Below are 14587 nucleotides of genomic sequence, written 5' to 3'. Positions count from 1 at the left end.
ACATGACAGTACATGAGAAAACAGTACAGCAAATGTGGTTATAACAGGAATATGTTTGTTATGTTGAAAAGGGAGATAGAGACTTTCTCCTTTCACACTTGAAACTCAGAGAAAAGGCTGGGGGCAGAGGTAGGGAACTGCAGCTTAGTGGTAAAGCACTTGCTTAGCATATACAAGGCCCTAGGTTCAAATACTAGTCACACAAACACACACACACACACACACACAGAGAGAGAGAGAGAGAGAGAGAGAGAGAGAGAGAGAGAGAGAGAGAGAGAGAGAGAGAGAGAGAGGAGAGCTCAGAAAAAAAATCATCCTAGAAGCAAGAGCGAAATCCTCTGAGAAAACAACAAATAAATCAATGAACAATCTCTCCGTGCAAGGTAGTGTGCTCACTAACACTGTCCTCGCTGTGCAGTTTTCTTGCCTTTTTTTTTTTTAAGGCAATGGGCCAGCAGCCTCGTCCACACTTTTAGCTTTCTTTTCAAGTCTATCTCTAGTTTTTTGACCGCGTTCTGTTCTGCCTACTCTACTTTGCCTTTTCAGTTCTCCTCTACTCCAGCGGTCCGCCTCCTTCAGCCTCTTCCTGATTCAAACAAAAACAAACGTGCTGTGGCAAAGCTGGAACTGGTCAGCGAAGCCCTGTGAAGGAGGTGTGTCTTTAGGCTAGGAAGGGGGAGGGGCCGTCTGTGGGCAACATCACCCCCGCCCTGGTCAGCTGCCAGGGCCATCAAAAAACTGCTGCAAGTCAGAAGCTCCAGTCAGATCACAGGAGCTGCCCAGAGACTGTGGTCCTGAAAGAGCTACTCGCGGGAGCTGACTCCAGGAAGGAGGTCCTGAAAAGACAGGAAAACCAGCTGCAGTGGAGGCACTGGCCTGAAGGCATTCTGGTGGTACGTCAGAAAGCTGGGGGACCTAGACCAGGGACAGTTACTAAAAGGTAGCTACTGGCTTAACATGGGTGGCTGGAAGCATCCCCTGTCTCCCAGGATCTGCCTGGTCAGGGCGGACTTGGCTGCTCTGACTGTCTGTCCTCCAGGACACAGATTAGAGTATAATCCTGGGACTTCACTGCCTGAGGTGAGCCTGTGCGTGGGGTGAGGTGGGGGTAGTAAGGTTTCTGTGTGAAGTTCCCACAGGTTCAGAAAAGAAGAGGCTCCTGGTGACTCCTCTGTTTCCACGAAGCCGAACCTTCCTTCTTGCTAACGCTAAAAAGACGCGAAAGTTTGCCTGCTTTTCCAAAGTGGTTTAGCAAGCACATTGGAAGAATTGGACCAATTCGGAGCTCCCCTCATGAACTTTGAGGTCTCAGCAAGGAGTCAGGGTGGTGGTGGTGATGGTGGAGCCAGTGGAAAGTAAACAAGGAGAGGGAAATGTTGGAAGTCCAGAGGCGAAGATTCCCTTCACTGTCCCCATTTAACTTTGTCAAAAGTTCTTCAGTGGTGGAAATAGGATAGAAAATGTATCCCCACCCCCACCCCAGCTATTTGAGACTGTAAATGAGAAAATGGTTGTCCAACTGTATCTTCTGTCATATACTCATTACTTTCCCACCAAAATATATATTAAAAATACTAACCAATACAAATAACCCCATCTTAGTTTCTAACATAGTCAAGAGCATGGAGAGAAAATTGGATAACTGTCTAAATTATGCCAAGGAAGCTCATGATGATGGTCTGAGGCTGTGGGATTGAGTGAAGTATGGTACAGCCTTGCTTCCCTGCAGTGTGTGTGTGTGTGTGTGTGTATGCGTGTGCGTGTGTGTGTGTGTGTGTGCACGTGTGTGTGTGTATGCGTGTGCACGTGTGTGTGTGTATGCGTGTGCGTGTGTGTGTGGGGGGGGTGTGTGTGTTAGGGAAAGACAGAGAGACAGAGAATGCAACTAAGCATGTGCATAGTTATTAATTAATGGGAAATTATAGTTGCGGATATCAAAGCCTGGCTACGAAAGACCTACCAGCCTACTCACTGTTTCCATGCAGCGGCCACTTATGAACACTTTGGTTTGCGTGCTGTTTCATTGGTTTTTTTAGTTGCAGGCTCTGCAGCTACACACAAAGCATTTCGTTTATGTGGTTCTTAGATTCTCTAGAAATTAAGCCTGCTGTGGTCCTTTCCTGTTTTATTTAGTGCCACAGTGTCAGGAGCTAATCCAGTACCATCACCTTTTTTTAAGAGAAAAGATACCAGTTAACCCCAGACACACGTGTAAATACTTCTCACTCACACTTCAATGGAAAATTCTCCAATATAAATGAAAACTAGTAAAAGTATAGGAAGAGTTCGGTACAGCTTCATATAGTAGAAACACACAACGACTTTGGCCTCATTAACCAAGATAATACATAGTCAGAATTGTCTATGGAAAAGACTTTTTTCAATACAGGTTTAAAGTGAAAAAAAAAGAAAGCAATATTTTAAATAGAGAAAATAATTAAAAACTGAGATTTTATTGAAGGATAGAAAGAGAAAAATCCTGTAACTCTATCCAGGTATATGAGGAAATCCGAATGCCAATACAAAGACTGGACTTTATAAAAAAAAAATAGACTTTGTAAGATCAGAATGAGTTTGAACATGTTGAAGGTAGGAGAGTTCTGTACCTAAAACTAGGACTCACTAATACGTTTTAGCCGCATTGGCTAAAGCTGAATTGAAAACTAACTTCTAGAAATTGAGATAACCTTGGCATGATTTATCCCTATGTTTATGAGGCCGCACCATAGCCTTTTATATCTATGTAGTATCTGCAAAACAGTAAGATAATTTTGCTATGTTCACCTCACAGTTCAGTAACAAGAAAAATTGTAGTTTCGTGTTTCTTTCAGGATACCAATGAGGTGACATGTTAACGGGTTAATGGCTGCATTGGATTTAGGTCCTTGCTCTGAAGCAAATCCACTTAAGTTTCATTCATTAAAAAAAAAAAAAAAACTAGAAGTGCATCACACATTTTCAACACTCAAATCTGAAACTGAGTTATTTGTCTTTGTTTTCTCTGTCAATCTTGTGAAGGCTAGAAAGTACATTTTGTCTTTGCAAAGTTCTGGCTCTTAATTCTGGAGCTTGTAGAGAAGTTGCATCCATCCCTTGTATTGTGAACTAAAGATAAAAATGTTCTAATAGATGAGGTTTTCTGCATTCAACCAGGAACTGGGTGAACATGTGACTAAGAAGGAATGTCATGTCAAATGTCTCCTTCATGAGGAGTCTTCCCTCTTTTTTTTTTTTTTCAAGACAGGGTTTCTCTGTGTAGCCTTGGCTGTCCTGGACTCACTTCTTTGTAGACCAGTCTGGCCTCGAACTCATAGCAATCCATCTGCCTACCTCTGCCTTCCAACTGCTGGGATTAATGGCGTGTGCCACCATGCCTGGCGAGTCTTCCCTCTTTCACCCTCCAGTGAGAAACTGGAAGCTAATTTCACGTCTGACTGTAGAGGCATCGGGTAGAGCTTGGTGTCTTCATTCATCTCTTTCATCTTACAGGACCTTTCATATTTAACCTCATTATCACACAGCAAAGTAGCAGTTCTTCCAAGCCCTTTTAAACAAAAACTGAAATAGATCACTGATTTTCATTGTCGTGAAATTAACATTAAACACAGAATTTATAGTTATATATACCCACTATTGTCATTGAGACTCAGGGTATTTAGGAGTAATCATACCTCACACTTATGTGTGACACTTGGCATAATCCCAAATGTTTAAATACATCAACTCATTTTATGCTGAGAATAATTTGTAAGTTATGTCTAATATTAAGGAAGAGAAGATTAAGGCAGATAAAAGTCTAACTCACAAATTTATTAAGTGGTAAAATTGAAATTTGGACTCAGTCAACCTGAGTCCAGAGTGCATTGTCTAGTCTAGCTGAGAAGAGCAGGCTATTGGACAGTTATCAAATTTGTCTCTGTGCCAGTCAGGTGAGGTGGCATTCAGATAATAAGAAATAGTAGCATATACAGTGTGACTTATTTATTCATCTGTGGGGAAAATTTAATTTTGAATGAAGAAAATACATATGCAAGAACGAGTTTAGACCTAAAATTCCAAAAATAAATGCAAATAAATACACAGATATTGTTTACAGTGTCATCCTTTGCCATGCTTTGGTACTATGTAAATAATGTAAAAATAACCTTATCTTTATATTATCAAAAAGAGCGTAATAAATAAATCTGGGATTAGAAATCAGGAGTTGAAAATACTGGGTTAGAGCTCCACCTGCACTTTTATGGCCAACGTCTTTTTGAAGCTACATTTATATACCTACAGAATTCTGTTAGAGCTGCTGGACCAACACATATGGGAACAGAGAATATTAGAGCAGAGCCATCCCTGTTCTCCTCACGGCTGGTAAAAGAACAAAGGTAAAAGTTTCACCGCTTTGTTTTGTTTCACATTGTTTGTCCGAGTCCAGCAGGTTCTTCTCCTTTGTACCCACCGACAGCATGATTTGTTAAAGCTTCTTAAAAAATCACTGAGTCTGTTCAAGACAGAGATCGGCCAATTTAATATTTTTTCCAACCACAATTCCTGGTAGGGTGTGTACTAACACAAGCAGAAAGGTCAAGCAAGAGCTGAGAGGGGCAGAGGGACAGCAGTGAGGAAAGCCAAACACGACAGTGGAAGCGGGTGAATCAGGTGGCTCTCCTCTCCTTCATCTTCTCTCTTTCACATGCACATCAGTGTGATGCAGGGCAGTGATACTGACAGAGGAGGGAGGAAGATAAGGAGGAAAAGGAAGAGAGTTCAGAAGACGAGAAGAAGGGTAGAGTAAGTAGCTGGAAGCAACAAAGAAAGTCTCTGGGGGGTGGAGTGGGGGCAAGGAATGAATCTTGAAAATTGAGATGTAAAAACTATCTCAGAGAAAACTATAAGACAACCTTCATTGGATAAGATTTGCTCCTGTTGGTTTAGCTCTACTGGTCTCCATTTGCTAAAATCAAGATGTAGCTACGTATCTTTAGTTAAGATGAAAGAAAAGGGGAGGAAAAGAACTGTAAAGCCAAGGATTTAGGATCAGAAGTGTTTTAGTGTCCTGTCACGCTATGCCTTTATATGACCATTATTTAGAAGACTGGCCCCTTGGTGCTGCCGACTATAAAGTGTAGAGGGCTATACTCACCACCCTCAACAGCGTGCTTTATGGAATATATAGATTAATGAGCGCAACAGTGCTGCTGCAAACCTTAGGATGCTGCACAACTGCTGTTGCAATTACGCAGAGAGCATTAGGTTTCCCAATCCCACCCCACCCTTTTTGGCCTCAGCATGCACCTGCCTCTGGAAGATCTGTGTTACTTTAACGGAAAGTTAATTAGGTCCTCACTCCTCCCTCTGGATAGTTGCCTGACATAGAAGTGCAGCTCAGCACACAAGCTTCATCATCCATATTAAAAGTGGGATTTTTTTTTCTGACTTGGCCTGGGCAGCCGGTTGACCAGTAGGTTCCAGAGTGTGTTTTCAATAAAGCCGCTTACCCAGGAAGCCTTATTAAGTGAGTAAGTCAAGCTGACATGATTTCCTTACTGATTAATATGAAACCTGGGCTGTTTTTGCAATGCAGTAACATTAATTATTTATAGGAGGTAAATGAGGTTACAATGAAAACAAGATCCAATTACCAGAAACAATTCAAATCATATTTTTATATTTTTGTTAACGCCACATACTAATCCCTGAATTCATTTACTGGAGATTCCAGCTTCAAGGATCAAATGGTACTTTATCGCATTTTTCCCTTTCTCTTAAAAAAGGTGATAGAGGGTCTAATGTTTCAAGGACTAAATAGTAACACCTTATAATTGACAAGCTTCAGTGAGGCTTATCAGATACTTTTATCTGGTAAACTATATACCTAGAAATTACTCAAAAGTTCTGAGAACTATACAAACTCGTACTATGAATGCAAGATGTTTGCCAAATCACCCATTTCTATTTATCAAACAGTATCGTTTAGGCAAACGAATTGAGGTAGCTATGCTTTTTCTGTGTTTACCAAAAACAGCCCCATATTATGTCCACAGTGACTGTATTCCATTCTGTTTTACATTTGTTCCCTCTTTTTTTCATTTCTAATAAAATATTACCTGACTGTTTGACTAAAACAATCTTGAAGAGGTCTTTGTAGATCACTGACTTTTGTTTCTAATGGTTGTCATAGTCTTTTCTGATAGCGTGAGACGCATGTGCAAAGGAAACAGTTGTCAATACATGGGCAAATTTGATAGGTGATCGGTGGTGAATTTTTTTTTTCATGCTTCACTCAAGACACTGTGTCCCTGGAATGTCTGACACCCCTAGCTCCTGAGAGAACACAAGGTGCTTGTGAAGAAACCCAGTGCTCTTCTGGACATGGAGACTCACCCTTACCATCACGTCTCCCAATCTCCCAGTGCTCTCTCCATCCATCCATCCCACTCCCCGGCCAAATCCCTCTTGTCCCCATCCCCACCCTCCCCAAGTCGGCCTGAAAAATCTGTTGCATTTCCCATTCCCAGGGTGATCCATGGATCCTCCACTGAGCCCTCCTTGACTTAGCCTCTCTGGCTCTGCGGTTTATAGAGTGATTATCTTTACCATTTATTAACCACTTATAAGTGAGTGCGTATCATGTTTGACTTTTTGGGTCTGTAGTACCCGAATCAGGACAATTTTTTTTTACTAGTTCCATCCATTAACTGCAAATTTCATGATACTATTTTTTATAACAGCTGAATAATACTACATTGTATAAATGTACCACATTTTCTTTATCCATTCTTTGATTGAGGGGCATCTAGATTGTTTCCAGTTTCTGGATATTATGAATAAAGCTGCTATGAACACGGTTGAGTAAATGTTCTTGTGGTAGGATGGAACATCTTGGGGTATATGCCCAAGAGTGGTTTGGCTGGGTCTTGAGGTAGATAGATTCCTAGTTTTTTAAGGAACCACCATAGCGCTTTCCACAGTGGTTTTACAAGCCTGCTTTGCCAGCAGCAATGGAGGCATGTTCCCTTCGCTCCACATCCTTGAAAGCATAGCCATCCTGCCATAAGTAAGACGGGATCTCAAAGTAGTTTTAGTTTTCATTTTCCTTACGGCAAAGGATATTGAACATGTTTTATTTTATTTAATGACGATTTGTTCATACTACATCCCAATTGTGATCCCCTCGCTCTTATCTTCTTGTTCCCACACTTCCTCCCTCTTCTGCCCTATTCCCCTTCCCTAGACCTCTGACAGGTGGGGTTCTCCCCAGCACCAGCTGACCACAGCCTATCAGGTCTCCTCTGGATAGCCCGCATCTCCGTCCTCTGAGTTCCCACAGAGCCTCCCTGCCAAGGGGCAGCAATCAAATCCCAGGCACCAGAGTTCATGTCAGAGGCAGTTCTCCACTCTCCACTCCCTGCCCCCCTTGCCCCCTGCCCTGCCCTGTGGAGAATGAGCTGTCCATCATGCAGTGAATCTAGGTTCACTGCATGCATTGTCCTGGTTGGTGCATCAGTTTGTGCGGGTGTCCCTGGGTCCAGATCCTTCAGCCTTGATAGTCTCCTTGTGGAGCTCCTGACAGCCACCCTCCCTCTGTCCTTCCATCCTCCACCTCTTCCATACAACTCTCAGCCCTTTGCCGAGTCAGGCTTCAAGTCCTAGTAGCTTTCCTGATCCCCTGCTGGGTAGAATCTATGTTGGGCTAATCTCCACTTATAAATGAGTATATGCCATGTGTGTCTCTCTGGGTCTGGGTTACCTCACTCAGGATGACCTTTTTCTAGTTCAGTTCATTTGCCTGCAAATTTCAAGAATTCCTTGTTTTTTTTTTTTATAGCTGAATAGTGTTCCATTATGTAAATGTGCCAGTTTCTTTATCTATTCTAAATGTTTCTTGGTCATTTGAGATTCCTCTATTGATAATTCTCGTTTTAGATCTGTACTCTACTTTCTTTTTTAAAAAATTAATTTATTCACTTTACATCCTGGTCATGTCCCCATCCCTTCTCACCATCCTGTCCCACACTCCCTCTGTCACTCCCTCCTTCTCCCCCTCCTGCCTCCAGAAAAGGGAACCCCCTTTCCCTTCCACTCCGGCTCATCAACTCTTATCAGAACTGAGTTTTTCCTCTTCCCCTGTGGCCCTGACAAGGCAGTCCTGCCAGGAGGAAGAAATAAGAGTCCATGTCAAAGAGAGCCCCAACCCCCTCCCACCCCCTTATTAGAGGACCCACATGAAGCCTGAGCTGCCCATCAGCTACATCTGGGTAGGGTGCCTGGTTCCAGTCCATGCAAGGTCCTTTGTCAGTGCTTAAGTCTCAGCAGGGCCCTGGTTAGTTGGCTTTGTCGGTCTTCTTCTGAGGCTCCTGTCACCCCCAGGTCCTTTCCTCCTTCCCCCACCTTCGCACTAGACCCCCTACACATTGCCTCATGTTTGGCAGTGAGTTTCAGCATCTGCTTCGAGGTGCTACTGTGTGGAGCCTGTCTGCAAGCATAGTAGAGCATTGTGAATCGTGTCAACGGTTGGTACTTTCATGCGTTAGGTCTTGGGTTGGGTTAGGCATTGGTTGGGCATTCCCTCAATCTCTGCCCTATGTGCTCTATCTTTATCCCTGCACATCTTATAGGCAGGGAAAATTTCGAGTCAAAGTGTTTGTGGATGGGTTGGTGCTCTCCTCCCTCTACTAGGAGGCTTATCTAGTTAGAAGGCGTCCTCTTCAGTCCCTATGGCCCCTGCTCCTAGGAGTCTCTGTTAGAGTTTCTCTCAATCCGGCCCCAACCTACCCTGACTTCGGTTCCGGCTTGTAACAGAAGATGCCCCACAGACTGTTCCTCTTTTCTCCACAGGCTTTTTGCCCACCCACCCCCCACTCTTCCCCAGGTCTGATCTGCACTCTCATATCTCTCTTTGTTTCCTCTCCTACCTTGTTCCCTCTCTTCAACCATTGCCGGTGGGAGGGCAAACTTGCACAAGTACTTTGGAAATCAATTTGGTGTTTCCTCAGAAAACCAGGAATAACTGTACCTCCTTACCCAGCTGTGTTACTCCTGGGTATATGCCCAAAAGATGCTCTACCATATAACAAGGTCACTTAGTCAACTATGTTTATAGCAGCTTTATTCATAATAGCCAGAATCTGAAAAGAACTTAGATGTCCCTCAATCAAAGAATGGATAAACCATGGTATATTTACACAAAGAAATACTACTCACATATTAAAAACAAAGAAATCATGAAATTTGCAGGCAAATGGATGAAACTAGAAAAGATTACCCTGAGTGGGATGACCCAAAGCCAGAAAGACACACATGGCATGTACTCCTAAGTGGATTTCAGCCATATAGTACAAGATAAGCATACTACAATGCACAGACCCAAAGAAAATAAGGAACAAGGAGTATCCAAAGGAGGATGCTTAAATCTCACTCAGAAGGGGAAATAGAATGTATTCCACTTTTTAATACGATTATATGGTTTGTTGTGTAGTTTTCTTGAGTTAGGTTTCTTGAGTTCTTAGTATATTTTGGATATTAGCCCTCTGTCAGATGTGGAGTTGTTGAAACTCTTTTCCCAGTCCATAGGCTGCTGTTTTATCCTATTGACAGAGTCCTTTGCATTTTCAGTTCCATAAGGTTCCATTTATTAATTGTTGATCTTAGAGCCTGCGCTGTTGGTGTTCTGTTCAGGAAGTTGTTTCTTATGCCAATGTGCTCAAGGCTCTTCCCCACTTAGTCTTCTACCAGGTTCAGTGGATCTTGTTCTCTGTTAGATCTGTGATCCTCTTGGACTTGAGTTTTGTACGGAGTGATCAATACAGATTTATTTGCATTCTTCTACATGCTGAAATCCAGTTAGACCAACACCAATTTTGAACATGCCTTTTTTTCCCCCATTGTGCATTTCTGGCTCTTTTCTTATTTAATAAAAAAATCTGACATCTGAAGGTTTGTAGATTCACCTCTGAGTCTTCAATTTTGGTTCCATTGGTCACCCTGTCTGTTTTCAGGCCAATACCACGTGGCTTTTACTATTATAGCTCTGTAGTACAGTTTGAAATCAGGGATGGTGATAACTCCAGAAGTTCTCTTACTGTACAGGACTGCTTTAGCTAGCCCATGTTGTTTTTTTTTTTTTAACTGTGGTAATAATATATATGCTCATTTATTTTCCTTCATGTTATACTTTGCTAAAGAAAAGAATGTGTCCTTGGAGTTTTACTTGGGTTATTTTGTATCAAATGTTTATAAGATAAATATTCTACGAATAAAAAGTCAGACACTAGCATCCCAATGAATGCTCATTTTTTTTTCTTCTGTGCTTATTTTTCTTGCAATGTGGTGTAAATAGATTTAGGTCTAGGGCAATTCTTTGAACCTTGGCTTAATTTAAAATGACAAACGGGCAAGGAAAGTATGAAATCCCAACACAAAAATGCTCTATACCTATGGAATAAAAAGCAAAGCTTATGTGTCTTTTGACAGGGTCTCATGTAGCTCAGGCTGGCCTTGAACTTTCTATGCTGCTAACGATGACTTTGAACTTCTTATCTTCCTGCATCCACCTCCCAAGGGATGGGATCATAACCATGTGCCATCATGTCTATCTCAATTTATTTACATCAGGTATTTTGGAGTTTTAACTTTTCATATTTTCTATTGCCAGAATACCTAAATGGCAAAAATGTACATGAAGTCCAAGAATACGATGGAAGTGATCAACACACAATCCTGGACGGACAAGGGCCTGAGCTCTCAGAGTGAGGTGACGGAGCAGGAGAGAAGACCAGGCTCTTATGGAATGCTTGGAACCTTGATTGAAGAGCATGACAGTATTGAAGAGGAGGAAGAAGAGGACGAAGACGCAGAGAAACCTAAAAGAAGAGGTCCCAAGAAAAAGAAGATGACTAAAGCTCGCCTGGAGAGGTTCAGGGCCCGACGAGTCAAAGCCAACGCTAGGGAACGGACCCGCATGCACGGCCTGAATGATGCTTTGGATAACCTTAGGAGAGTCATGCCTTGTTACTCTAAAACCCAAAAACTGTCTAAGATAGAGACTCTTCGACTGGCAAGGAACTACATTTGGGCCTTGTCTGAAGTCCTGGAGACTGGTCAGACACTTGAGGGGAAGGGCTTTGTGGAGATGCTCTGTAAAGGGCTCTCTCAACCCACAAGCAACCTGGTGGCTGGCTGTCTCCAACTGGGTCCTCAGTCTGCCGTTCTGGAGAAGCACGAGGGAAAATCTCCAGTTTGTGACTCTACCGTCCCTGTCCACAGCTTCAGCTATCAGTCTCCAGGGCTCCCCAGCCCTCCTTATGGCCATATGGAAACACACCTTCTCCATCTCAAGCCTCAACCATTTAAGAGTTTGGGAGAGTCTACCTTTGGGAGCCACCCACCTGACTGTAGTACCCCGCCTTACGAGGGTCCGCTCACTCCACCTCTGAGCATCAGTGGCAACTTCGCCCTGAAGCAAGATGGCTCCCCTGACTTGGAAAAATCCTACAGCTTCATGCCGCATTATACCTCTGCGAGTCTAAGTTCGGGGCATGCGCATTCAACTCCCTTTCAGGCCGGAACTCCTCACTGTGATGTTCCTATAGATATGACCTATGACCCCTACCCCCATCATGGCATTGGAACTCAGCTCAATACTATCTTCTCTGATTAGGGCAGTAAGATAAGCACCAACATTTCAAAGAATGAAGTGGAGATGTTCTCCATGTTTCTAGTGGCTGAGCTAAACCCTTTGAGAACTTAAAAGAGGCCTTTGGATAGACATCAAACATAATTGTTCTAGTGTACTCAGAACCTCCTGAATCTGTCATCTTCTTTGTTATTAACTTCTTACGCTCTACCAACTCCTGTAGTTGGGATCTTCAAGTGAACATATTTGATGGCTTGTGGCCACACGGAAATAGAACCAACCAACCAACCAACCAACCAACAAACACTCTAGGCCCCGCTCCAGTGCTGCCAAAGACTCACTGAATGCTCTGTCAATTAACTTTCCATTTCTAGTGTGTGTTGCTTTCTGATAAACACGAAACAAACGTTCTAAGTTAACATATACCTTTCATCTCATATTTTTTTTTAAGTTAAAAAGCACTAAAATGAAACGGCATAAATGGGATGATTAAATGGAACTTGAAGAAGCGGCATCAGGCACACGTCAGTTGGCTCATAGAACACGAAATCTGCATGACAGATCTTTGTATCTATCTAAACATAACTTCCAGGGCCTGATAGATAACTTGGCTATTACTGTAAATAGCCACATATACTCCTTAAGAGATCAGCTCTAATTATCACTATGCTGAAAGATATATACACACCCTTTTTAGTGATTTTAGAACCACGATAGAAGTCTCACACAAACTATATTTAAAAAACAATTGTCTTGGTACTAGGAGCGAAGAAAGAAAGGCAATGAAGTTTCCGACTTCAGGGACACAGAAATATCACCTAGATCATTTCTTAACTTCCACAACTAAAGAGGTATGGGAATTCTCTCAGTGTTAAGGTGCTTTTGTCAGAATCAGAACTCAGCCAGGTTCACACTGTAGAGTAATAAAGTGGTGGTTGGCTGCCATTCAGACTAACTAACACAGTGAGAGACTATGCCTCACTCCTGGCCATTGAAAACTTTGAGTTGTTCTCTAGTACGATGACTTTCACTGTTTAAAGCAAAGTGGTTACAACCATATAGCTCTGTCCACTCCAGTGCCATGTATTCCAGAATCACAGCACTAATCAGGCCCATAGTCTCAGTAAATGTAACTCCTTACTTCCCACCCTCCAATGATTGTTACTTTGTCCTCATTTCCAAGATATAATGTTACTATATATTATAGCAAATGTTTCAAGAGAAGTGACTTAGAATTGAGAGTCAAGACTAAGGGTTAGTGAATGCTTTTATCAGTCTGCACCTTTAACACGGGTTTTGATGAGTCCGAAGAGAGTTTATTTTTCTTTATATGCCATCTCTTTTCTTTATTTCCACATTGACTCGGCCAAGTTTCTCTTTTCAAGAGATATTAGCTCTGAGAAATTTTACTTTTATGATCTATATTCCACAACAATTATTTAGGTCAAACCCAAGAAGATAAATAGCTTATTTGTAGTGGGTCAGGGTACATCTGAAGAAATAAATTTGAGCAATATTAATGACAGATGAATATGCCATCTTATCTACCAAGCTATATATGTATCTGTTTTTCTTTGCTATTCTTATTTACTCTTTACACTGTGAGTTATTTTGTGTCCATCTCACTACAGCACTTAGTTTGCTCTACTTAGTACCCTTGCTTATAAATACATTTAAAAGTTTGTAAAGAGACCTTAAACTACATCATCACAGTTGGATTCTTCCCATCTTGAATTTCTCTAGTGGTAATATGGAAGGAGAATTATTTATTGAGTCATTCTATGTAATTTTTTTTGAGAATTTGCTGTTACTTACCTAGCATTTATGCTTATAGATTATAATTGTTATCTGTATTATTTATTAGATACTATTTATTTAATTTATTCATCCCTTCTTTTTATGTAAAAATTGAGTCTCATAGATATATCTGCAATTTCGTAAAGCTTCGTTGGGAAAGTAGCTTATAAGTTTGGAGTGAGAGGAAAGAGAAAAACAGTTCTTGAGTGCTTATGATGGTTTTGTAAAAAAAAAAAAAGAGCAATAATTTAATAGCTATGCAGCTTAATTGCTTTATACTTTTTCCCTTTAAGGTGCACCAGAGTTACATTATTGCTTATGGCTTTGGAGAATGCAGTGCATATAGACAAAGACTCTGTAGAATTATGAACAGAGGTTTTATAATTGAACACAACTTTAGTACCGTACCATGCTTGGAAAGAACTCATTCTTTCATGTTTATTCTTCTGAGAATGGTGTCAAGTAATTGTTTAAAAGAAGTGACTTTTCTCTCCTTTGTCTGGTAGCAATAAAACATTGGGTGTCACTACACATTGTGTTTTTCTTGGCAGTGCTACTCTTTGAAGTTTTCACTCAGTGTTTGCATCTGTGTTTGGTGAACAGCCAACACAGTAAGCCCAGCCAGTGCAGAGGGTTTACACACTTTCCTCAGGTGATCTTTCCAGAAGATTTGAAAGGTTGCCATATAGTAACTAAATACCTCCAACCACTCATAGACTAAACTACAAAATTTGCAGTTTAGAAAAGAAGAATCTTTCAGGTTATAGAAATATTTAGGGTGTTAGTTCAGCCATATAGATGTCAGCCATAGAAGGATGGACTAGTACCCATAATTTCAGTAAGCTTGTCAAATTTTGAAAATTATGAAGTATAGTTTTTTGACAATTGCTTTTTGATATCTTTTTGTTGTTGTTGTTTCCTCATGACAATATTTTTCAAGAGTCCTTCTTAAAAGGATAAAATGAAAGTTTAAAAGATCTGATGATGAATATAAATAAACTTGGTTAACAAAGAAAAGACTTGAGCTTAAGTATTTAAAAAACAAAATATATAAAGGAAAGACATCATCCCACCTGTCTCTGGCATCTGCTGTTCCTGGCCTCCACATAGACACCACCATTTCAAGCACAGTGAGTTGATAGTTACCAGAGATGTTTTATACAA

General features: G+C 41.3%; 1 protein-coding gene across 1 annotated transcript; it reads left to right on the top strand.

The window, feature by feature from the left end:
- The first annotated feature begins 995 nt into the window (after nt 1-995).
- Nucleotides 996-11660, top strand: NEUROD4 (neuronal differentiation 4). The gene is made up of 2 exons (XM_084758456.1): nt 996-1080; nt 10646-11660. Exon 2 carries the CDS (start codon nt 10655-10657, stop codon nt 11648-11650), a length of 996 nt encoding a protein of 331 aa, XP_084614582.1. The 5' UTR covers nt 996-1080; nt 10646-10654; the 3' UTR covers nt 11651-11660.
- The last annotated feature ends 2927 nt before the right edge of the window (nt 11661-14587 follow it).

This window comes from Acomys minous (genome assembly GCF_964271855.1).
Source record: "Acomys minous genome assembly, chromosome: 15".
NCBI lineage: Eukaryota > Metazoa > Chordata > Mammalia > Rodentia > Muridae > Acomys > Acomys minous.
The sequence above is the reverse complement of the archived record's forward strand: the minus strand, read 5'-3'. Positions and strand labels throughout refer to the sequence as shown.

Coding starts and splice junctions, on each gene's coding strand:
- NEUROD4 (XM_084758456.1), top strand. CDS start 10,655: ATGGCAAAAATGTACATGAAGTCCAAGAATACGATGGAAGTGATCAAC.